This window comes from Ictalurus furcatus, chromosome 16, assembly GCF_023375685.1.
Source record: "Ictalurus furcatus strain D&B chromosome 16, Billie_1.0, whole genome shotgun sequence".
In the NCBI taxonomy this organism is placed as follows: Eukaryota; Metazoa; Chordata; class Actinopteri; order Siluriformes; family Ictaluridae; genus Ictalurus; species Ictalurus furcatus.
In genome coordinates, this window is record NC_071270.1 from 23717110 (window position 1) to 23740405 (window position 23296).

At 41.9% G+C, this 23296-nt stretch overlaps 1 protein-coding gene across 7 annotated transcripts; it reads left to right on the forward strand.

Annotated features, from left to right (window-relative positions):
• Window positions 1-1930: 1930 nt before the first annotated feature.
• Window positions 1931-23281, forward strand: smarcad1b (SWI/SNF-related, matrix-associated actin-dependent regulator of chromatin, subfamily a, containing DEAD/H box 1 b). Of its 7 annotated transcripts, none has more exons than XM_053645284.1 (23): window positions 1931-2493; window positions 3181-3307; window positions 3392-3497; window positions 3607-3655; window positions 3860-3945; window positions 7126-7224; window positions 7860-7938; window positions 9469-9878; window positions 10385-10569; window positions 10873-10963; window positions 13604-13703; window positions 13786-13845; window positions 13925-14000; window positions 15181-15316; window positions 15440-15571; window positions 16855-16950; window positions 17290-17407; window positions 17979-18094; window positions 20227-20415; window positions 20526-20644; window positions 21281-21463; window positions 22589-22698; window positions 22915-23281. In XM_053645284.1, the coding sequence occupies exons 2-23, from the start codon at window positions 3303-3305 to the stop codon at window positions 22974-22976; spliced, it is 2607 nt and encodes an 868-aa protein (XP_053501259.1). In that variant the 5' UTR covers window positions 1931-2493; window positions 3181-3302; the 3' UTR covers window positions 22977-23281. The 7 variants fall into 7 exon arrangements, with proteins under 7 accessions (XP_053501259.1, XP_053501257.1, XP_053501258.1 ...); XM_053645282.1 differs by lacking the exon at window positions 1931-2493 and adding an exon at window positions 2503-2643; XM_053645283.1 differs by lacking the exon at window positions 1931-2493 and adding an exon at window positions 2503-2643 and having other exon boundaries at window positions 3866-3945.
• Window positions 23282-23296: the final 15 nt, after the last annotated feature.

Here is a 23296-nt window from a genome sequence, read left to right on the forward strand (position 1 = left end):
TCATTAATAGCTTAGCTGGGTTTTCAGGCTATGCAGTGTGTTAGTTCACCTCACGTTCTGATCCGAGTCGTCCGAGTAGTTCGTTCATCCTGTTTCCGGTACTGCATGGTGCTTTGCCTATGTGTGCCTATTCATTGGAAGAACAAACGACTCGAACCCGAAGACTCGAGACGTGAACTAATCAATTCTGTTTCCGGTACAGAACCAATGGGGATGTTGCAGCCCATGCGCGGTCAAAAATGAACGAATCAGTCTCCTAGACAACTCGTTGTTCTCGAGTCATATTAAAGATTCGTACAAAATGAACAAATCGTTCACGAACTCACTAATTTTCACAAACTCATTTCATTTGATTCAGCTCAGAAATAAGAGTCGACTCTTTCGGCTCCAAACCGAGTCATTGCAGTTTTTTTCAGTGATTGTTTTCTTGGCCAGACTATGATTGGTATAATCTGATGAAATGTTACTATATTGTTTAATTAACAAAATAACATTATATTTACGTATCATACTTACGTTATATTTACGTTATCATACGTACAGGTTGCTGATAACATGAATGTCAAATAATTACTCAATAACTGCTTAACTGCTCTATAATAATGTGAATAAAAATGTAATCAAGTCATCACAAGTCCTCCATATTTAACTGTTCCAAACGTCAAATGAACACGTCCCTCAGTTTGTTTAATCGCACTTTACTATCTACCAACTGCAAAGGGGATGAATCAGAATCATTTTTATCTCCCATTTCTGTTTAAAAGCCAGCTAGCTACATTCTGAGCGGAGAAATACTGAAGAGACGCACTGGAAATGCAGATTTTTTAATAACATAACATGATGTTACACATCCTACCACCCCTATTACTAGAATAAAGGTATTTTATGGCAATGCTATTAATATGGTGAGATTGGTTGATGGTAGATTGTGCCATAAATGATTCAAATAATGAAATAAATTAATGCCACCACCACCACCACGACCACCACCGCTCCTACTACCTTCTGACATCCACCTAAAATGCATGAGTGCTTCACTCTTATTAATTTCACTTTCCATTTCATTTCAAGTGGTGGTTTGAGTATATTTCCTCATCCCACAGTGAAATTACACCACATGTGCAAAAGTATGTGGACATCTGACCATCACAGCGATATGTGTTCCTTCCTCAAAATGTTTCCACAAAGTCAGAAGCACAGAACTCTATAAAAATTCTTTGTATGCTGTAGCTTTACAATTTCCCTTCACTGGAACTAAGAGGCCCAAACCTGTTCCAGCATGACAATGCCTCTGTGCACAAAGTGAGCTCCATGAAGACATGATTTGAGAAGGTTGATGAAGGTGGAAAAACTCCAGTGTCCTGCTCAGATCCCTGACCTCATCCCCACTGGACACCTATATGATGAACTGGAACGTGACTGCACCCCATTCCTCCTCATCCAACATCAGTGCCTGATCTCACTAATGCTCTTGTAGCTGAATGATCACAAATCCCCACAGCCACGCCCCCAAATCTAGTGGAAAGCCTTCACAGAAGACTGGAGATTATTATAACAGTAAAGAGGGGATTCAATCTGGAAGGGGATGCTCAACAAGCACATATGGGTGTGATGGTCAGGTGTCCATAAACTTTTAGCCATATAGCATAATTCCTAGCTATACCATTGGTCGCATGAATAAAACTGTGAGGTCGAGGTTGTTAAAGCTCCTGTGAAGTACCTTGAAACGCGCAGAATTAATCTACATTTTGACCTGATTTCCACTGAAACAGGAAGTCAGGGCGAGACATATCGAGTGACCCTTCCGCCTTTTTAAACAGCCAATAGCGTTTAACTTACTTCGCATCCCGGGCTAAGCCGTACATGACAGTTAGTACCATGGATTTTTTTATAACGTTGGGTGCAGAACACTTCAGATTCCAGAGCATTTGATTGGACGGAAAATCTGACGAGTGCAGAATGATGTCATCGAAACTGTTGCTCTGTATCGGTGGTAGAGAGAGACCGTACATTTTGAATTCATATACAGTATCTTCTAAATGCGAACTTCATTGTCATTGTTTCTGAACACACTAGCTTAAAATAACCTTAACGCTAACATGTTCATACTAAAAGTCCATTTTGTTTTCATGGGGTCTTTAAATGAATGATGTGGATTCTTTGAACCCAATCTGGCAACCTTTCCATATTTTGTGTCTTGCGGCTCTTAGTGTGTTACAGTACAGTAGTTTCCCCCCCCCAGTTAAATGTCTACACAGTAAAACGCGTTATCAATTCAGTATGTCCTAAAAGGGCTTCCGTGACGCATTATCGGGTTATATTAGCATGGGCTAAAACGAATGCATGCACAAAAAGAAAGGAGTTTTTTCCAGGTTGCCAAATGTATTGGCTGGTAGTTAGCTTACTAGCTAAGCTACAAATATGACATTCTTTGTTAGCCAGCCGGCTAATTTCTATGGGGCTCTTTAAGTTTGTTTAAACTTGACGTTTCCGGTAGGGAATTTATATATATGTATATATTTCTTTCTTTTTTCATTTGTGTCGTGAATAATATTCGCACCAGGGGACGTTTTCTTTCTTCCTGAATGTGTGCAGCTTAAACAATGAGGAACAAAGAACCCGAAATTCTTGCGGATTGTACCGGTAGGCAGAGTCCGGCCGAATTCCAAATGGACCGCTAATGACTGTATAAGTGCACTACAAAGAGCGTGACCTAATGGGCGCGTGCTCCCTATGTAGTGCTTTTATAGTTTTAATAGGAAGTGAAGTGGGATACAGCCCAGTTCGCAGGCTCAATCCCAGCTAACTGTCTGGAAGATGTCTCTTCTTGTATATTAATGCAAATTAACGTTGTTATGGTGATTTACGTCACCGTACCTACGTCAGCGTTCAATTTATAATATATAACAATATATAAATTAATTTGGTAGTCAATGATAGTGTGTTTTAGTTTTTTCTTGTGTTTCGTCTTCATTAAATTGAATTAAATTAAATGAATCCATACCTAGTTTAAGCATCATCATCATCATCAGCCTTTTCTCATCCTCACCCAGTCATTACCATCCAGTGATGTTTGAAAAAATTTCTTTCACTAAACCCTTGCCTTAAATTTGATCTTGAGTCTAAACAAATCCGTGCTTTCCAAGTCGACCCTAAAATCAAAATGTTCTTCTATTACAGACAACACAATACCAGAAACTCCTGAGGCCAAGCGTCCGTGTAAACCCGGTGCTGCCAAAGCCTCCGATCCTGTACTGGTGGACTCGTCCTCCGATTCGGATGTGGAGATATCAGGGATCTCAATGGGGTAAGACGAGACGGTGGAGCTCAGGCGACACTTTTGAATTTGTCTAAGTGTAGAAGTGAGAACAGCGGTTGTGGTGTTCACCAGGCCGAGGAAGATTACTGCGACGTCGACTCAGGACACGATCTTGTTCTCTGACGAAGAGGACGAAGTAACAGAGGTGAAGATGGAGACGTCGCACCACGAAGGACGGGTAAAGATCACAAGCGAGTCTGAGATACAGACAAAGTGTATTCTAGGAGAGTCGGATTTGTTTTTATGAAACGGTCGTGTCCGTTAACCGTGTTTTGTCGTTCTTTCAGGAGACCAAACTTGAACATCCTTCATCGTTGAAGACGTCTGGAAACGGAGGTGATGTTCAATTCACTCAGTCGCTCATAAACGTGTTGCTGGTTTTTCTTCTTGCTATTTTCCAGCTGCTCAGCTGTGATTAGAAGTGGTGTTTAACAGCTCGTCTCGTTTACCGAACCTCGTCTCTGTGGCGTTGGTGGATTAGCTTTAAGGCCGTGAACTGACAAGGTTTTTTTTCTTCTTCTTCCCCTCTGTCTTTCTCAGATACAGTGGGTAAAAGGAGGCAGGAGGAGATGTGTGACGATTCCCAGGAGAGTAACAAGAGTAGCAAGAAGAGGCGCGAGTCACTGGTGAGCTCGCGTAATGCTACTGCGTTATCTTGACATACACCTGTGAGGCTCTCAGACCTAAATCAGAGCTCTGGAGAGCCCCAGACAGGCTGCGTTAGGGTTCGTGTCAATTCCGATAGGGTTGCTGTTGCTGCACGTCTCAGATTTTGTTCATTCTTTTTTCATTTGTTGCTTGTGTCCTAAAACCGAAGTAAATATTTTCTAATAAAAAAAAAGTCTCGCTTGGGAAGCATTGTTTTATTATTTAATATCTCCAGAAATATTTTCCCTAGCCATGTGAAATTTGGCAGACATAAAGACAAACTTTATTTCTATCTGTGTAAATGCTCAGACGTTGCTACAGAGGGCCGGTTGTTTTCTTACGGGCTCCTCAAAGTGGGGGAAAGTGCAGTATGTTTCCATATGTGAGTGAGATTAAGAGCTTATAGACCCCACTTTAATACACAAAGATTATAAAAGGCTGCGCTCACGCCATGTCGGAATTACCGTAATTACTACACGACAACCCGGACGTTCTGCTCGGAGCTGTTTACGTAAACATCGTTTCTATATGCCAAAATGAATCCGTGTGACATGGTGTTGTTGACAACTGGTAGCGTAAGAAAGTGTTTATATGGCTTTCGAGTGTTTGTGCAGGACGTCGCAGCGGTCAGGTGGTACAAGTCGTAATTACGAGTTCTACGAGGACGCGAACACTTTTTACAAGTCGGAATCTCGTAATTACGGTAATTGCGACAAGGCGCGAACGCAGACGTTGTCGCAGTTCGTGGTTAAACTACTATATTTTATCGACTGTGTGTCAAGATCTGAGATCTGAGATCTCAATCAGTAGAATTCAGATTAGATAAGTTTTAAAAATCCGTGCTGTTTTGACACATTCAGACGGCGATGTTGACTTACTAGTGGAATCATGGAAAAATTGGGTGAAATATGTTTAAACTTATGGTTATGTTTATTTAATATCTCCAGAAATATTTTTCCCAGCCACATGAAGTTTGGCAGACATAAAGGCAAAACCTAGAACATAGCATAAACATAGTTTAAACATATTTCACACAATGTTTCCCAATTCTCCTAGTAAGTCAACATCACCTTCTGAACATGTCAAAATAGCACAATTTGTTTAAAACTTATTTAATCTGAATTCTACTGATCAGATCGGTTCAGAGGTGAGACTTTGACACACATTCAATGAAATGTAGTAGTTTAAACACAAACTGTGACTTTTATAATCGGTGTCTATTAAAATGGAGTCTATAGGCCCTTAATACGACTCACAATTGGAAATGCTGCACTTTCCCCCATTTTGAGGAACCTGTAAGAAAAAAAAATGGCATTCTGTGGTAACGTCTGATCATTTCAAAAGATAAAAATCAAGTTTGTCTTTATCTCTGCCAAATTTCACGTGTCTGGGAAAAATATTTCTGGAGATATTAAATCGTAAACATGGCTTCCCGAGAACAAGGGCTTATACGTGCCTTGCCAGCTTCCGTTCTTTTAAGCCACGTTAGTATTTTAGTCTGGACCTGCGATTCAGTTTTGTAAATACAGAAGGTTTTCTGTTCTCATGTGTTATAGGTGGTGTTTCTGATGACAAGATATATTGTGAGTCCTCCACTACAAAGGTGGAAATATAAAAATTGCATAGAAAAAAAAAACAAAACAGCTCAAGGACAGAAACATTATTGCTTTCCAGTCATGTCAGCTCCTGGTTTATTGGTTAATCTTTTCCCCTGCAGCGATGGACGGCTGCCCGGTTGGCTTATTTGTTACTTGTCATAGCGAGTTCTCTGGAGACGGCGTGTGGGCATTTTGGGTCGCACGTATCTGGGAACGAGGGAACCGAGACAGAATTTATAAACTCAGTTTTGTCTCTTACTCGGTTCGTTGATGTCTCTTGGAATGCAGCGAGCTGAGCTGCCTCGGAACCGAGGAGGGTGATGTACAGAAAACTTTACATCATGATACTTCCAAACATTTGGACGGTAACATTGAATTTGAGTGCAAACGTTTGCATGCCCTTTTGCTGGATTCGAGGTCATTTGCCACCTCCAACCTGTAAAAACCACCGAAAACGCCTCCTCGACTCGGGGTAATCAAATCAACTACCAGTCCCTCCTCTGTTTATGGAGCAATGTCAAATCAACATGTCCCCATTGTTTTGGTTTTTAAAAATTTTTTTTTTTTAGATCTGTTAATATACAGACATCCCTGCTGGGAAAAAACAAAACAATAGAAACCCTCCTAGAATTTGTAATGATTATAATGGGAATTGTATAGGTTTTAATGGAAACTATTGATCTCTGTGGGTTTCTACTGGTAATTTGTTGCCTTCTATTGGTGGCATGTTATGTCTAGTGGATACCATTAAGGACCCATAAAGGTAATGGATAGCTGATGGTTTGTAATGGTATTTGTACTGGAGACCTTTAGAATTTTTTTTTTATGCTTTCTATTGTTTTTATTTGTTTGTTTGTTTGTTTGTTTTTTCAGCAGGGACAGTACTTGATTAGATCTAACCTATAACATTCAGCATACTAATCTCGCTTTTGAGAAGGTAATCATCGACGTTAGAGTTATCACTCATATAACTAGCGTTAGCTTGTTGCTAAAGTTACGTCCACTTCTGTTGCTGTACTGCGATTAAAGTCCAAAATGTTGTATGAGCGTTTGAAGTTCAGTATAGTAGAACAGAAACAAAAGCCACTCAGATCTCTTAACTGTAAAAGAGCTTTATGTGCCCTGACTGAGAAAAAAGACACGCTTCCGTAGAGGCGTCCGTGTTTTTTTTTTCCTACTTCGAACGTGCCGGGGTTGGAAAACGACGTTATTACAACTTGCAAATCACCACTTACGAGGCACCATGAAGGCAGCTTTTGAACAAAATGGAAGGAGGGAAAGAAATGTTAATTTCAGGTGATCGTGATCTGCTCTGTCAGTCCACATTTTCTATCCCCTTAATTTGATTTATTTTTGTCCCACTTCAACAGGAAGCCGTTGTTTTCCACACATCGTGATAAATTGGGTAGCACTAACAACAGCGCTTGATGTTTTAAAGTAAAAATCAATAGCCGCCAGTTTTGATCTTTCCGGCCATAGGCTATCATTAGCTAAACGACTGAATTGGTCCGTGTTTTACGAGATTTTGGGTCGTACAGCACTTTTGTGTACTTTCTATAGACGGATGATTCGGCAGATGAGGGACCTGAGCCCAGTTGGAAGGAGCAGGAGAGCATGGTGAAGAAGCTGCAGCGTAATTTCCCCCATCTCAACAAGGAGGTGAGTGACCTGGGTACACGATCTGGATGATTCTGGAAGAATCTGGTGGAAAATGAGAAACTGCGTGGTGGCAATATACTAATATCTAATATCTGTGCCTCAGTCGTAGGGAAGGAGGTGTGGCCTCTGTGCCCCAGTCGTAGGGAAGGAGGTGTGGCCTCTGTGCCCCAGTCGTAGGGAAGGAGGTGAGGCCTCTGTGCCCCAGTCGTAGGGAAGGAGGTGTGGCCTCTGTGCCCCAGTCGTAGGGAAGGAGGTGAGGCCTCTGTGCTCCAGTCGTAGGGAAGGAGGTGTGGCCTCTGTGCCCCAGTCGTAGGGAAGGAGGTGTGGCCTCTGTGCCCTAGTCGTAGGGAAGGAGGTGTGGCCTCTGTGCCTCAGTCGTAGGGAACTTTTTTTTGTTTAATATAATTGTACAGTTTGCACAAAACTAAATCATGTTGTATCACATGCATCATATTGTATCCTGTATGAACGCCTCTAAATCATTCTGTATTAAATTGGCTGTTTACAAATGTATCTTTCATACATCTAATCCTCAGAAGTAGATGCACACCTAGCCTCTGTGTTTTTAACGCTCGATCTGTGTGTGTTCTGTATGGAAGTGTTCAATTTGACATGCGCGGTGTGTGTTCCCGCAGGAGCTCAGGGACGTGCTTCATGAACACAGCTGGGTCATCGAGGACGCCCTGGAGGCACTGCGCATGTTCTCTGAGCACGGTGAGGAAGGACTTTCTTCTGCTTTCTTTCAGCCTGAACGAGAAATGGTCTACATTATGAAGATCTGCGAGTGCACGGCGTGGTAATAACGGACGCTCCTGAGCAACGTTTGCAGCGGCTGTAATTCGTATGTCGGGCCGCCCTCCGTGTTCGTAAGCTCAGCTGTTCCCGCAGCACCTGCACTGCTGTTTCAGCATTTCCTGACAGGGACTTTAATAAACCGTATTTCACCATAATAGGACGGAGGTGTTGAACCCGGTCGCTCTAAATTGGTTTTGCTCCAACTCTCAGCACACCTGAGGCAGGTCATCAAGGACCGTGCAGTTTTGATTAACCGGCCAAGATTTGTTTGGTGCTTGAACAGCACAAAAATAAAGATGGCTTGGCTTCTCCAGTGCAGTGTGGAAACGCTGTACAGAAATTTACATTTACATTTATTCATCCAGCAGACGCTTTTATCCGAAGTGACTTACGGGTGAGACGGAATGCAATCCAAGCCCGGCGCTGTTAAAGAAATTTACAGAGCTAATGTAGAAAATACTACAGAAGAAAAGGATATCTCTTTATGCTCGATCCTAGACAGATTTTGATTGCACTGTGTTCTGAATGGGAAATAGTGGAATAAAAGTGTGCATTTTTTTTTTTCGCATTCAGAAATATTGATCATAAACATCTTACTTTAGACAGTTTCCTTTCATGTGTCATAGTGAAGCCGAATTTTCTCAGCTAATGAACACCTAATGTATATACACTGACTGCCTATATATATATATATATATATATATATATATATATATATATATATATATATATATATATATAAGTATATATATAAGTATATACACAGACACACACACACACACTACTGGTTGAAAGTTTGGAGACACCTTTCTGAAATCTTTTGATCTGAAGGTGTATGATTAAATGTTTGAAATCGGTGATGTAGAAAAAAATATACTTGTTCAAACGTATTCATTTCTTTCATTAGAAAACTAACATTTTATTTACAAAAAAATCTTTTTTTTTAACGAACGACTCGGAGCGAAATATTCCGAAAAGCAGCCGATAAGAGTCCGGCGTCGGTGTGAACTCCTTTTAATACTGATTAAAAATCATCTCAGGGAAATTCCTCAAGAAATCACTCGAGAAAACGCCAAGAATACATTTCTGGAAATTCTCGGCGAAAAGGGCGTCCACTTTGAAGATGCTAAAATACTAAATTATTTTGATTTATTTTGGATTTTTTTTATCATAACATAATTCCCATAGTTCCATTTGTGTTCCTCCAGAGTTTTGATGACTTTATTATTATTATTCTTCTCAAATGAATGAGTCTGTCTACACTTTTGACCGGTAGTGTATATAAACTCCAGAAAAATCCAGAAAACTGATGCAAAATAACATCGTGAAAAAGACACCTGGGATGAGCACGGGACAGTCTTTATGATTAAACCAGCAGTTCCAAGTCTACAATAAATAAGATCCATTTACATCATTATTATCTGCTTTTTCTTTTTTCCCCTCTCTCAGTGGTGGAGTTCAGCAGCGATGACTCGGACTCAGAACCGCCTCCATCTCCCGAACACAAAAACACATATCCGACTCCGATCCCCAGCACGTCCGCAACGCAGCAGGTACCCCACAGACCCCTAAACGGAGACCGAGACACACGGATGAGGAGGAGACGGCACACGAAAGAAATCCAGAAGCGAGACAGCAGCTCAGAAGACGACGCTAGCGACTTCGAGGCGTCACCCAGACCCTTAGACTTGGACTCCGATTCGGATGAGACCGACGAGAAGCTTCCTAAACTAAAGGCTGAGATCCTGGGCTTCTTCCAGAAGGCCACGGTCGACGAGCTGACGCTGATCGCTGGCTGCTCTCTGAAGAAGGCTCAGAAAATCATCGAGCTGAGACCGTATAAAATGTGGAACGATCTGGTGAGCGGCTCCGCTTTCTTTCTTTTCTTTTCGGTTTCTTATCTACATCTTTTATCAGTTCATCAACTTGAGCAATAAATGGAAGCCAGCAGCTGTTTAGAGATGGTTTTGTAATCTTTTCCAGCCTGATGAGCATCAACAACTCTTTTTCTTTTCTTCCTGACGTCCTCCGAGATCTCCTTTGTTCGTGCCATGATACGCTTCCACAAACATGTGTTGTGAAGATCAGACTCTGACAGATCCCTGTTCTTTAAATAAAACCGGGCGCTCACTCACACCTGATCGTCATCCCGTCGATTTAAAACACCCGACTCGAATTTCACCTAATCCTAGACGTTCACATACTTTTTCCACTCACAGATATGTAATTTCTGATGATGTTTTAGGTCATATTTATGCAGAGATATAGGAAATTCGAGGGTTCGCAAACTTTCAAGCACCACTGTAAGTCCAGAACATTCCTCGTATAAAATACACATACAGAAAAGTATCCATACTTTTCACAGGACGACGTCCTGCACAGAGGTAACGGCCTCTCTGCGGAGCTGCTCACCGGGTGTCGGGAGGTCCTGCGGGAGAGAGAGGTGGTACAGGGGCTCATGGTCAGGTGTGAGGACATTTCTAGAAAGATGGCCGAATGGGTGCAGAAGGGACTGGGATCTATGACGCAGCCACACATCCTTAACAGCACGTGGGTTTGCATTTTGGTTCTTGTAGCAGGATAATGTAACAGATGTTCAGTATGCTCTTGGTATTACAAATAGTTTTCTAAATAGAAATAGTGTTTTCTTCTCTGTGTGTGTGTGTGTGTGTGTGTGTGTGTGTGTGTGTGTGTGTGTGTTCATTAGAGCTGCTCAGAACAATTTGTTATGATATAGTACACATCAAGTGCGTAAAAAGTCTCGTTTCGAAATAAATCCTTATACGATTTATGACATGATTATTCTCTGTTTGTTTTTCGTTTTTGATTTTTTTGCTGTCTGTGTGTTTCCAGGTTCGAGCTGAAACCGTACCAGTTGATTGGCCTCAGCTGGCTGACCTTGCTTCACAAGAACCAGCTGAGTGGGATCCTGGCAGATGAGATGGTGAACTCTCACACACTCCTCTCACCATGTCCATGTACAGTGTTATAACAGTGTAGCAGCAGTCGGGAATGGAAGTCTCGTTTTAGTACTTCCGTGCCCTAGAAATCAAAATACAGAAATCCAGGCACAATTTTGCATTTAATTTTCCAAATGAAAAGCTCTCTAGACCTCTAAGACCACGAGACGAGCCTTTCTCTACAGTAGTAGTTAGTTAGCAGCGTGGAAACACAGTCCTTTCCATGTCTTTCTGACTGTTCATCTTCCCCTTTCTAACCCTGGCTTAGTTGAGAAATAAAGGTTGGAGTTTTAAAGTGGGGGCGGGGGTCGTAGAACACAATTCCGTCTTCACTCGACATTAGGGCTTCTCCTTTAGTAAGAGTTAAAAAAAAAACGCTATTGTTAATCAATTCTCCATATTTAGCTAGCTCGCTAAGCTACTGTCAGGTTTGTTTAGATTTGTAAACGCTATCGGCTGTTGTGTAAGTCAGTGAAGCACTTCCAGGCCACACCTCCTTCCCTATGACTGAAGCACAGAGGCCACACCTCCTTCCCTATGACTGAGGCACAGAGGCCACTCCTTCCCTATGACTGAGGCACATAAGCCACACCTCCTTCCCTATGACTGAGGCACAGAGGCCACTCCTTCCCTATGACTGAGGCACATAAGCCACACCTCCTTCCCTATGACTGAGGCACAGAGGCCACTCCTTCCCTATGACTGAGGCACATAAGCCACACCTCCTTCCCTATGACTGAGGCACATAAGCCACACCTCCTTCCCTATGACTGAGGCACAGAGGCCACTCCTTCCCTATGACTGAGGCACAGAGGCCACACCTCCTTCCCTATGACTGAGGCACATAAGCCACACCTCCTTCCCTATGACTGAGGCACAGAGGCCACTCCTTCCCTATGACTGAGGCACAGAGGCCACTCCTTCCCTATGACTAAGGCACATAAGCCACACCTCCTTCCCTATGACTGAGGCACAGAGGCCACTCCTTCCCTATGACCGAGGCACAGAGGCCACATCTCCTTCCATATGACTGAGGCACAGAGGCCACTCCTTCCCTATGACTGAGACACAGAGGCCACACCTCCTTCCCTATGACTGAGGCACAGAGGCCACTCCTTCCCTATGACTGAGGCACAGAGGCCACATCTCCTTCCATATGACTGAGGCACAGAGGCCACTCCTTCCCTATGACTGAGGCACAGAGGCCACTCCTTCCCTATGACTAAGGCACATAAGCCACACCTCCTTCCCTATGACTGAGGCACAGAGGCCACTCCTTCCCTATGACCGAGGCATAGAGGCCACATCTCCTTCCATATGACTGAGGCACAGAGGCCACTCCTTCCCTATGACTGAGACACAGAGGCCACACCTCCTTCCCTATGACTGAGGCACAGAGGCCACATCTCCTTCCATATGACTGAGGCACAGAGGCCACTCCTTCCCTATGACTGAGACACAGAGGCCACACCTCCTTCCCTATGACTGAGGCACAGAGGCCACATCTCCTTCCATATGACTGAGGCACATAAGCCACACCTCCTTCCCTATGACTGAGGCACAGAGGCCACTCCTTCCCTATGACTGAGGCACATAAGCCACACCTCCTTCCCTATGACTGAGCCACAGAGGCCACACCTCCTTCCCTATGACTAAGTCACAGAAGCCACACCTCATTCAATACAAATGAGGCACAGTAGCCACACCTCCTTCACTCCTTCGTTTGGGAAAGAAAATTCGTCAAATCAAATCGCAGCTAAGACGCCATTTTGTGGGACTGAACACAATGGCCCCTATTGTGGAAAGTTTCGCTCTGATTCATTAAATACACTCTGGTTATATAGAAAAGTTAAAAAATAATCAACAGCAGGGTTGTGTGATGCAGCACAGTAAGAAGCAATGCAAACTCAATATCCTGAAGTGTTTTATTCTTCTTATACCACGTCAACTTTCCAAAGATTACAATTCTTTCTTCTTTTAAACAAAAAATAGTATTTTATTTTTTTTTTTTAAATCCATTTATAGTTAGATTTAATGTTGTGGAATATAAACAGTCGTTCTCTCACTTTCTCTTAAAGTTAGTAAAACTTCTGGAATTTCTTCTAGTGGAAAAACTTAACGTTTTAGCTTTACCTCTAAGCACTGACACTGGAGACTCCTTCCAAAAATGCATCCCTCTTCATGGATTATTTGTTTGTCTTAACGTATTAGGATGAGTGCATTCATGTTATAGGAATGTAATCACCTTCTGACCAAAGTGTATAACCCCGCCATGACGAAACACCCGGAGTGTGTCGTGTTCAATAATACGTATTATAATACAAATGTTAAAATAAAATGGCGGCAAAAACCAATAAGAAGCGCATGGATTGTTTTTTCTAGTTGATTAAATGGGAGGATAAAAAGCTGGTACGAGCTGCGATTTGTCAGATGTTACTTGATAAATTAAATCTTGATCTCCCGGACCCGTAATTAGCTTGTTTGAGCACCGGGGATAATGATTTGTCCACTAATTAAATCGAAGCTTAAAGGATCATCCGTGATTAGGATTTCTTAATAAGGAGAGAGACATTCAGTCATGCTCAATTCCACATTTATTTATTTATTTATTTATTTATTTGCAGGGTTTGGGGAAGACCATCCAAGTCATCTCGTTTCTGGCACACTTGTATCAGGAGGGGAACCGAGGGCCGCATCTCATCACCGTGCCTTCATCCACACTCGGTGAGTGGAGCGCCTAGCGCTTAGCAATACCTCTGGAACCCGGAGACATTTGCGCTTCATGTGACTGTTTTCCTGTCGACAGATAACTGGGTTCGAGAGCTGAACCTCTGGTGCCCGAGCTTAAAAGTGCTGGTTTACTACGGTAAGGTTCAGAGGTGTAGGGGCGTCACGGATTCAATTCTGTGATCAGTAAAGTCATCTAACCCGCAACATCTGCGTAGGTTCTGTCGAGGAACGCAAGTGCATCCGCTACGAGATCCTGAACGAAGAGGTGGACTATAACATCATCGTCTCAACGTGAGTGCTGAAATCTGTAAAAGCGCTCCTGTGAGAGCTTTGATATGACGGATGCCATGCCCCGCCCATGCTTGGTTACTGTTGCTATATAGGTGAAGCTTTTGAAAAATGGAGGCTGTGAAAAGTTTGAGTCTAATACCACAAAACCGAATGGATTTATATATAGTGTATATATTTATATTTATATACACTACCAGTCAAAAGTTTGGAGACTGAAATGTTTCTCATGTTAAAAACCTTTTGATCTGAAGGTGTGGGATTAAACGTGTGAAATCGGCGTCGTAGACAAAAATATAACCGTGACGACGTATTCATTTCTTTCATTAGAAAGCTAACATTTTATTTACAAAATAAATCTTTTTTTTTTTTTTAAACGAACTCCTTTTAATACTGTTTAAAAAGCATCTCAGGGAAATTCCTCAAGAAATCGGGTGAGAAAACGCCAAGAATACATTTCTGGAAATTCTCGGCGAAAAGGGCGTCCACTTTGAAGATGCTAAAATACTAAATTATTTTGATTTGTTTTGGATTTTTTGTCACAACATAATTCCCACAGTTCCATTTGTGTTCCTCCAGAGTTTTGATGACTTTATTATTATTATAAAATGTGGGGGGGCGGGATATAAAAAATGAATAATGAGTGTGTCTAAACTTTTGACTGGTAATGTGTGTGTATGTGTGTGTATGTATATATATATATATATATATATATATATATATATATATATATATATATATATATATATATAATTATTATTATATTACATTTTATTACATTCTTTTGATTTTCTGCAAATATTTCAATTCTACGTATGGCCATGGGGAATGCTGAAGTCGCTGCTAAAGTGCTTAAAGGTAATGATGCGTAGCAGCAGACTCCAGTGCAGGGTTTGGGATCGATCCATTGAGGACGCAGGACCTCGAGCTGTGTGTGAAGTTCTCCTAATAACACTAAAACTCTGAAATACTTGCCGAATGAGCACAAGATGAGGTAAAATGAGCCCTTGGTGTGTATTTATCCATGCTGATAAAGCGTGGGTGTTTCTCACAGACTGCTCATTAGGAGCCTCTGCTTTTAAAGGTGCAATAAGGTTAATAATCCTGGTTTCTAGATTTGTAGAATATGCATTCATTGTGGATTTGATATGTACTGTGTACGGTTTATTTTTTTCACTCTCAGATATAACCTGGCCATTGGGAACTCCAACGATCGCAGCCTGTTCCGTAAGCTCAAGCTGGAATACGCCGTGTTTGATGAAGGACACATGCTGAAGAACATGAGCTCGCTGCGCTATCGCCACCTAATGGGCATCAATGTAAGTGCAGTGCTTATGGTAAAAGTATGCCTGGAGGCGTGGTGACTATGCGTTAGTCCAGAGCATCTTTAAGAGTGCGTGTGCATGTGTGTGCGTGTGTGTGTGTGTGTGTGTGCTCCATAGGCCAAATATCGGCTGCTGCTGACTGGAACGCCGCTGCAGAATAACCTACTAGAGCTGATGTCTCTGCTTAACTTCATCATGCCCAACATGTTCTCCAGCAGCACCTCGCAGATCGCCAAGATGTTCTCCATGGTAGGAAACGCACGGAGAACCCTGCGGTGTTCCATTCAGCCCTGAAGCACGTTTTAGTGTCAGTCACGTGTGTAGGTTAAAAATGAATGCTCCAAAACAGAGTTTTTTACAAACGTATGGTTGTGGTTGAACGCTTGAATCTGATTGGTCAGAAGGTGTGCATTATTTCTGAGCGAGTTTCTATGGTAACAACACAGGGACTTGTACGGCAGACGATCCGCATAATCTAAGACTAATGATAGACGGATCTAAAAACTTATTTTGTTACGGAAATAACGCACTCCGGGGAGGGGTTGTAGCACTCTGCTTGTGCACTGTCTCGTATCACACCCCCTTTCCCCCCAGCGTGCATTATTTTCGGTATCCCTTACATAATACTAATGTATATTAGCTATTTATTAGTGCAGTATAGCTTTTTAATTTCCGAATTAAAATTGTCGTTAGATTCCAGTTTGTCAACATTTATTTATAGAGCTACAGTCTCTGAAGATTCTAAGCAGAAACCAAGGGGTGGGTCCTTGGATCACACTTTGAGAACTGCGGCCATACACAAACACATCCTTCTTAACGTATCAGATCGAATCTCCGGCGCGTTTATAGAAAACTAAGCGTGGAATGTCGACGAGGTTTAACAGTAAATCCGAAATGATCTTTCTCACAGGGGCAGATTTGCGCCGAAGCGATGAGACTAATGTAACTAGCGAGTAATGAAATTCTAGCTAAAACAAAAAGTTTTCTGCCTCGGAGCACATCCAGTTCTTCAGACCAGGAACACTGTGGTTACGAAGTCATTTATCCGAATCAACCAGTGCCACTCAGACCACAAGACCGAAAAGCATGCGGATGATAAAAATAGTTTCACCATGAACGGAAATTTGTAAGAACAGACTCTCGCTGCTATTTGCTCGTTAAAAAAAAAAATGTATTCAGAAAATACACTGCAGCTGAACAGCGTAAGCAGCTTAACGATGTGGTTGGAAGTGATTATATGAAGATTTGGGCGTGTATTTATGGATAGACTTTCGCCATCCTTCCAGCTTCAGTGCAGAAGTAAAGAAAAAAAAAAAGGATAAAGAATAAATTGTGTTTCTTTGTAAATCAGGGTTTGCTGTAGTGCTTTTCATGCTTCAGCACACCTGATTGATTCCCAAAAGGGCTTTAATTAAACAGCTCAGACCCAGAGAAGACGCACACAGTGATGTCGTGCTGTGCGGAATCAGGAACGGAAACGCAATGCTGAGCACATCCTATGTGTGTGTGTGTGTGTGTGTGTGTGCGTGCAGAAATCCTCAGAGGAGCAGAGCAGCTTTGAGAAGGACCGGATTGCTCACGCCAAACTCATCATGAAGCCGTTCATCCTGCGGCGTATCAAAAGCGAGGTACTGCACAACCTGCCATGTGCGTGTGATCCAGTGCAGAGTGTGTACAGTATGTATGATGCGTTGTTCAGCTCATGCCGACGTACGCATGATGCTTCATGACTCATAGAGGAGAGGAATTGACGTGATTGATGTGAATAATAATGATCGGAAGGTCATGAGTTCAAAGCCCAGTATCACAAGGTGCCACTGCTGGGCCCTTGAGCAAGGCCCCTATAAACGGATAAAAAAAAGTTCGAGATGTCGTTTGTTATTTTCATAAATGAGAAAATGTCAAAAATGTTTGGCATATTTCTTCGGTATAAGAGGCTTAGCAAGTGTCTCTGTTGTGCTCGCCAGGTCCTGAAGCAGCTGCCTGCCAAGGAGGAGCAGATCGAGTTCTGCGCCATGAGCGAGAGACAACAGCAGCTTTATGACGCGCTGTTCAGCAAGCTGAAGTGCTCCAGCAACACAGAGAGTACGTTGGAGGAAGACAGTGATGATGATGATGATGATGATGATGAAAGCGAATTAGCTTCAGTTTGTACAAAATATGCGGGAAAACACCAGGAATTTCAATCAGATCAGATCCAGCATGTGTTGCATTAGCAATACTCTTAAGCTTACGCTTATTTCCCTGGGATTTGTCCCGCTCGTTTTTAACTCAACAATCAGGTAGAAATTCAGGTGAAGTCTGTGTAGGTATTAGAAAAAGACCATATTTTCAGGCTGTTCACTTTTGTGTACTCACAAAATCATTAAGCTCATTAGAAAAGAGAGAGGTTCTCTGGAGAGCTGGAGTTCCAGGGGTTCTGCAGATAAGTGCTTTGTAATTTGTAGCAATTAGGATTAAAAAAAAAAAAAAAAGATGATGGGAAGAGACAACAGCAGGCTTAATCATCATTCTGAGCATCGTAATTAAATACCATTGAGGCAAGAGCGATACGGTAAACGTACTCATCATTTTCTAAGCAAAGTAAACGAAGCTGTCATTTCTTCCATAATAGCTAGTCTGTCCGAATAACGTCCGGTCTGTCATCCCCACCCAGAACGGGAACTGACCAATGTCATGATGCAGCTGAGGAAGATGGCCAATCACCCGCTCCTGCACCGACAGTATTACTCCAGCAGTCTCCTCTCGGCCATGAGCAGACTCATGCTCAAGGTGTGCACGTGTGTTATTCACCCTAACTCGGGAATATCCCCAGGCTGTGTAGCGGAAGAAGATAACGGCCGTTACATCCGTCAGGTTTAATTTAAGCACACCGATCAGGTGACTGTGGCGCGATCGTGTATTAGCGCACTGTAAAAAAAAAAAAAATGATAAAGAACAAGTTTTCTAATATTTCTAATTATATAACAAATATAAGACTATATACAACCTGTTTTTAGACAAAAACAGGTCCGTAAGTATTTGGACAGTGACGCAATTGTTGAATTTTGTCTCTACGCCACCACAAAGGATTTGAAATGAAGCACTCAGGATGTGAGTGAAGTGTTGCCTTTCAGCTTTAATTCAAGACAAAATATTGCATGAACTGCTCAGGAATTTTTACAGAGTCCCTCCATTTTCACCGGCTCAAAAGTATTTGGACATACGAACATAACCAGAAAGATTAGGATGATTTTTTTTTAAAATACTTGGATGCAAATCATTTGCAGTCAATGACTGAAGTCTGGAGCCCATGTTTCCTCTCTTGAGATGCTTTGTCAGGCCTTTGCTTCAGCTGCCTTCGGTTGCTGCTTGTTTGTTTGTCTTTCTGCCTTCAGAATTCATCCTGGTGCTCCTATAAGCAGTCACATCATCAATAAACACCAGTGACCCAGTACCATTGGCAGCCATACATGCCCATGCCATAACACTTTCTCCACCATGCTTGACAGATGATGTGATATGCTTTGGATCATGAGCCCTATCTTTCCTTCTCCATACTCTTCTCTTCCCATCAGTCTGGTACAAGTTAATCTTGCATCAGAACTGGTCAGGCTTTGATTTATTTATTTATTAATTTATTTATTAATTTATTTATTTATTAATTAGCAAAGTCTAATCTGGTCTTTCTGTTCTTGAATGCGACCAGTGGATATGTTATCTTGATGTAAACCGTCTGTATTTACATTCATGAAGGCATCTCTTGATTGTAGACTTTGACAGTGCTACGTCCACCTCCTCCAGAGTGTTCTTGACTTGGCTAGATGTTGTGAAGGGTTTTTCTTCAACGAGGAAAGTATTCCGAGATCATCCACTTTAGCTGCCTTCTGTGGTCTTCCAGGCCTTTCGGTGTCGCTGAGCTCGCCAGTGAATTCCTTCGGTTTACGAATGCACCTTGTTGATTTGGCCACTCCTACAGTCTCTGTTATCTCTCTGATAGGTCTGTTTTGTTTTTTTTCAGTCTAATGAGGATCTCCTTCACTCGCATCGACATCTCTTTGGACCGCATATTGAGAGTTTCCATGAACAGCTACCAACTGCAAATTCAACGCTTGGAATCAACTCCAGAGCTTTTATCTCCTTACTCTGTCATGAAATAACGAGGAAACTGGTCACACTTGGCCATGAAACTGCTTCGGTCAATCGTCCAATTACGTTTGAGCCTGTGAAAATGGAGGGACTCTGTAACTCAATAATTGGCTGTAATTCCTAAACAGTTAATGCAATATTTTTGTTAAATCCCTCGAATGAAAGCTGAAAGTCTAAACTTCAAGCCCATCTTGATTGCTTCATTTCACATCCATTGTGGTGGTTTACAGAGGCAAAAATTTCTAAAATGGTCTCACCTGACTGTATTTACTCATTTCAAGCTTAAAAAGGCAGATTTAGTTTTTATTCTGCAAATAAATGCTTGAAATGAGCGAAAATATCAGCCAGTAGAATAAGGTTTGATTAGACGAGGACGAGTTTTGAATTTGGGGAAAGAAAAAAAAAAAAGTTTACTTCTAATTTTGACTAAATTCAAGACCCGTAGTTCTGTTATAAATATTCTCACCGCACAGAAATAAGTACGTACAATGGGTGAATGATGTGAAAAATAATATATATCGATATCATGATAAATGATGTCACGATACACTCTTTGGCGATATCATGATATCTTTTTATTCATCATTTGATGTGATGTTAAAATTTTCCACCTGTAAAATCGTACAATTTTAACAGACATTTTTAAATAAAGTTTGCGTTCGAATACCCGAATGCTTAAAATCTGAATGCGTATACTAGAAATACATCCTGTGGTATGTATGTGTAGCGTTCCCTAAACCGATCTGTCATTGTCCTGGTGCTTCGTGGCCGTACAGGAGCCGAGTCACCGCGACTCGGACCCGGTTCTGATCGAGGAAGACATGGCGGTGATGTCAGACTTCGAGCTGCATCGTCTGTGCCTGCAGTACCCTGCGCTACAGGAGCATCAGCTGACCACAGAGCAACTGCTGGACTCGGGGAAGCTCCACCTCCTCACACCCCTTCTGACGGACCTCAAAGAACAGGTGATTGCATCCAGTGTGCACATTAGCACCTAGCTAGCATATATCGTTCTATATACACTAGCCGGATCCCAGCATCCGCACAACCGTCCAACCGCTTTTGTCTTCCTCAGGGTCACCGAGTGGCCCTCTTCAGCCAGTTCACCATGATGCTGGACATCCTGGAGGTGCTGCTCAAACACCACAAGCACAGGTACATCCGAATGGACGGCTCCACGCCAATGAGTGACCGGTGAGTCTCTTCACGTTAAAAAAAAACAAACCCCAAAACAACACATTACACTAAGACAAGCTTGCTTCTTTAGCTAATCAGTGCAGCGTCGTTCAGACCGCACGACTAAATCATCACACACTCACCTCGGAAGACATCGTTCAGAACGAGGAGGTATTAAAGAAACAGTCGATACCTGCGGTCATCAGATCTTATCGTAAATGTCACAGCTGCTTCCTCTGTCCTCCTGCGTAGCTATTTCTGGCCATGCACGTACATGATGACATTTACAACGATCTTGTTAAGACGGTGGCTGTGAATAGTGATTAGTATTGGCGTATATTTAACTTTTCATTCATCTTCAGTAAGTGCTTTATCCTGATCAAGGTCACAACCTGTGCACCAAGCACACACTCAAAGTGATTCAGCTGCTGTATGGAGTGACAACCATTATAGCTCGATCTGATGTACTGATCAACCAGGGAAGGCCGCTTGAGGCGAACGTATGATGACGATTTAAGCAGGAATTAATCAGATGCAAGCTTCCTGTAAATATTAGCTACTTAAGTCTCATAGCTCGAAAAGGATTCGCTCAGACAACGAGCTATGGAATGAACCGACGTAACTTTTAACCTCTTCCTCTGTCCACTGTGACAGGATCGTGCTGATCGACCAGTTCAACACGGACCTCGACATCTTTGTGTTCCTGCTGTCCACTAGAGCTGGAGGACTCGGCATCAACCTGACCTCCGCGAACGTCGTCATCCTGCACGACATCGACTGCAATCCGTACAACGACAAGCAGGCAGAGGACCGGTGTCACCGCGTAGGACAAACCAGGTCAGAGCTCGGAGAGTGCAAGGAGAGCTCAGAAAGTTCGTACACTACCGGTCAAAAGTTTGTGGACACTCGACTGAAATGTTTCTCATGATCTTAAAAAACCTTTTGATCTGAAGGTGTGTGATTAAATGTGTGAAATCGGTATCGTAGACAAAAATATAATCGTGCCGACGTATTCATTTCTTTCATTCGAACACTAACAGTTTATTTACAAAATGAATCTTTTTTTGAACGACATAATTCCCATAGTTCCACTTGTGTTACTCCAGAGTGTTGATGACTTTATTATTATTCTAAAATGTGGTGGGGATTTGGGGATTAAACATAAAGAACGAGGATGTCTAAACTTTTGACTGGTCGTGTATATGAATATAAAATATCGAAAATATCATACCATATAATTTACAGTAGTCAATGATACTTTTGTTTAACGTCTTACAATTAAATAAATGATTTAACTGAAACGTAGAGGGGGGGAAAAATCTGTATGGGACTTTTAACATCTTCTAACAACTTCCAATACGAGTTTGTAAATTGGTATGAAAAATACCTGGCAGTACCTGCCATATCTCCGAAAAGCATCGTGACGCGATTCGTCGTAATATTGACATCATGTGTCATCCCCCTGTCTGCTGTCTTAAAGATATTTTGATAACGGCTTATGAAATTTATTTCTAGCATTTATTACTAAGTAGAAATGTCTTTCTGAACCAAGCTGTAGTTTTCACTTAAAACAAACAGATTTTTACAGAAAATTCCAAGTGTTTCCACCCCAAAAGAGTAGCTTTCGTGTAGAACGTAGGAGAAGCAGTGAGGGGGTCTTGCCAATTTGGGAAGTTTAAGAAACACCGCCTGGGTGAAACGCCGCTCTTTATGAATCTGGTTGAGAAAACGTCTTCACGCATACTGTTAAGAATTTAAAATATAATATAGTTTTGATCTAACACTTCTTTTGGTGATTGTATAATTCCATATGTGTTAGGTTCTTATAATGTTAATGCCTCCATTATTATTATTATTGGTGTAATACCAGGCTACTAGCATGTCATTTGCATAATGATAGCTTGTCTACAGTTTTATGAACGCTAAGGTCATTATATATAAACGGTATTTTGCTTGACGCAGGAATGTTAAGGTGATGAAGCTGATAAGCAAAGACTCTATAGAGGACGCCATGCTCCGCATCGGCCAGAGGAAACTCAAACTAGAGCAGGACATGACCGCCACTGAAGAAGGTGAGCTGAGTGATGAGTCTATTTAACACCAATACATACAAGTCATTACACTTCCACAAGATGGTGTTTCTTTTTAGTGGAGCACAGCTGTGCGTTGTTAGGATCGACTGGATACTGTTACAGCTTCATTAACACGTTTAACCACGTTAAAGCGATTTGCTGAGGCGATTTACTCGTGAACAGTGGACGCCCGGGTAATATTCTGCTTCCACCTAGGTGACGAGGACACCATTCCGGATGATATGGCCTCTCTCCTGAAAGCTTCATTGGGACTCTGAGGAGCAGAAGAACACTGGATCATCAGTACGTGTTAGTGAAAGTGTTCTGTTGCATTTTTTTTTTTTTTTTTACTGAAGTACTGTAACACAAATAAGTCTGACTGACTTGCTGTTAAAAGGTGCACCGATCGTGTAAGTTTATACTGGAGGTGTACGTTTATACATCTGGAAATTTTCAACATTCTGCGGAAAGTGCACCGTTATTTCTGTTTGCATTTCTGAAAGTAAGAAAGTATTGTACTGTTTTTTATTTTCTGTGTTTGCCAAATGTTTAAATAATAATAATAATAAAAAGTTAAACCACAGTATGCATTTTTCAC

What these genes read in the sequence shown, in the direction of transcription:
- smarcad1b (XM_053645282.1), top strand. Translation starts at nt 2,604, where the DNA reads ATGAGGAACAAAGAACCCGAAATTCTTGCGGATTGTACCG. An exon ending in GCCACCTAATGGGCATCAAT is followed by an intron (nt 15,317 to 15,439) that starts GTAAGTGCAGTG and finishes TGTGCTCCATAG; the next exon opens with GCCAAATATCGGCTGCTGCT. An exon ending in GTGCTCCAGCAACACAGAGA is followed by an intron (nt 17,408 to 17,978) that starts GTACGTTGGAGG and finishes ATCCCCACCCAG; the next exon opens with AACGGGAACTGACCAATGTC.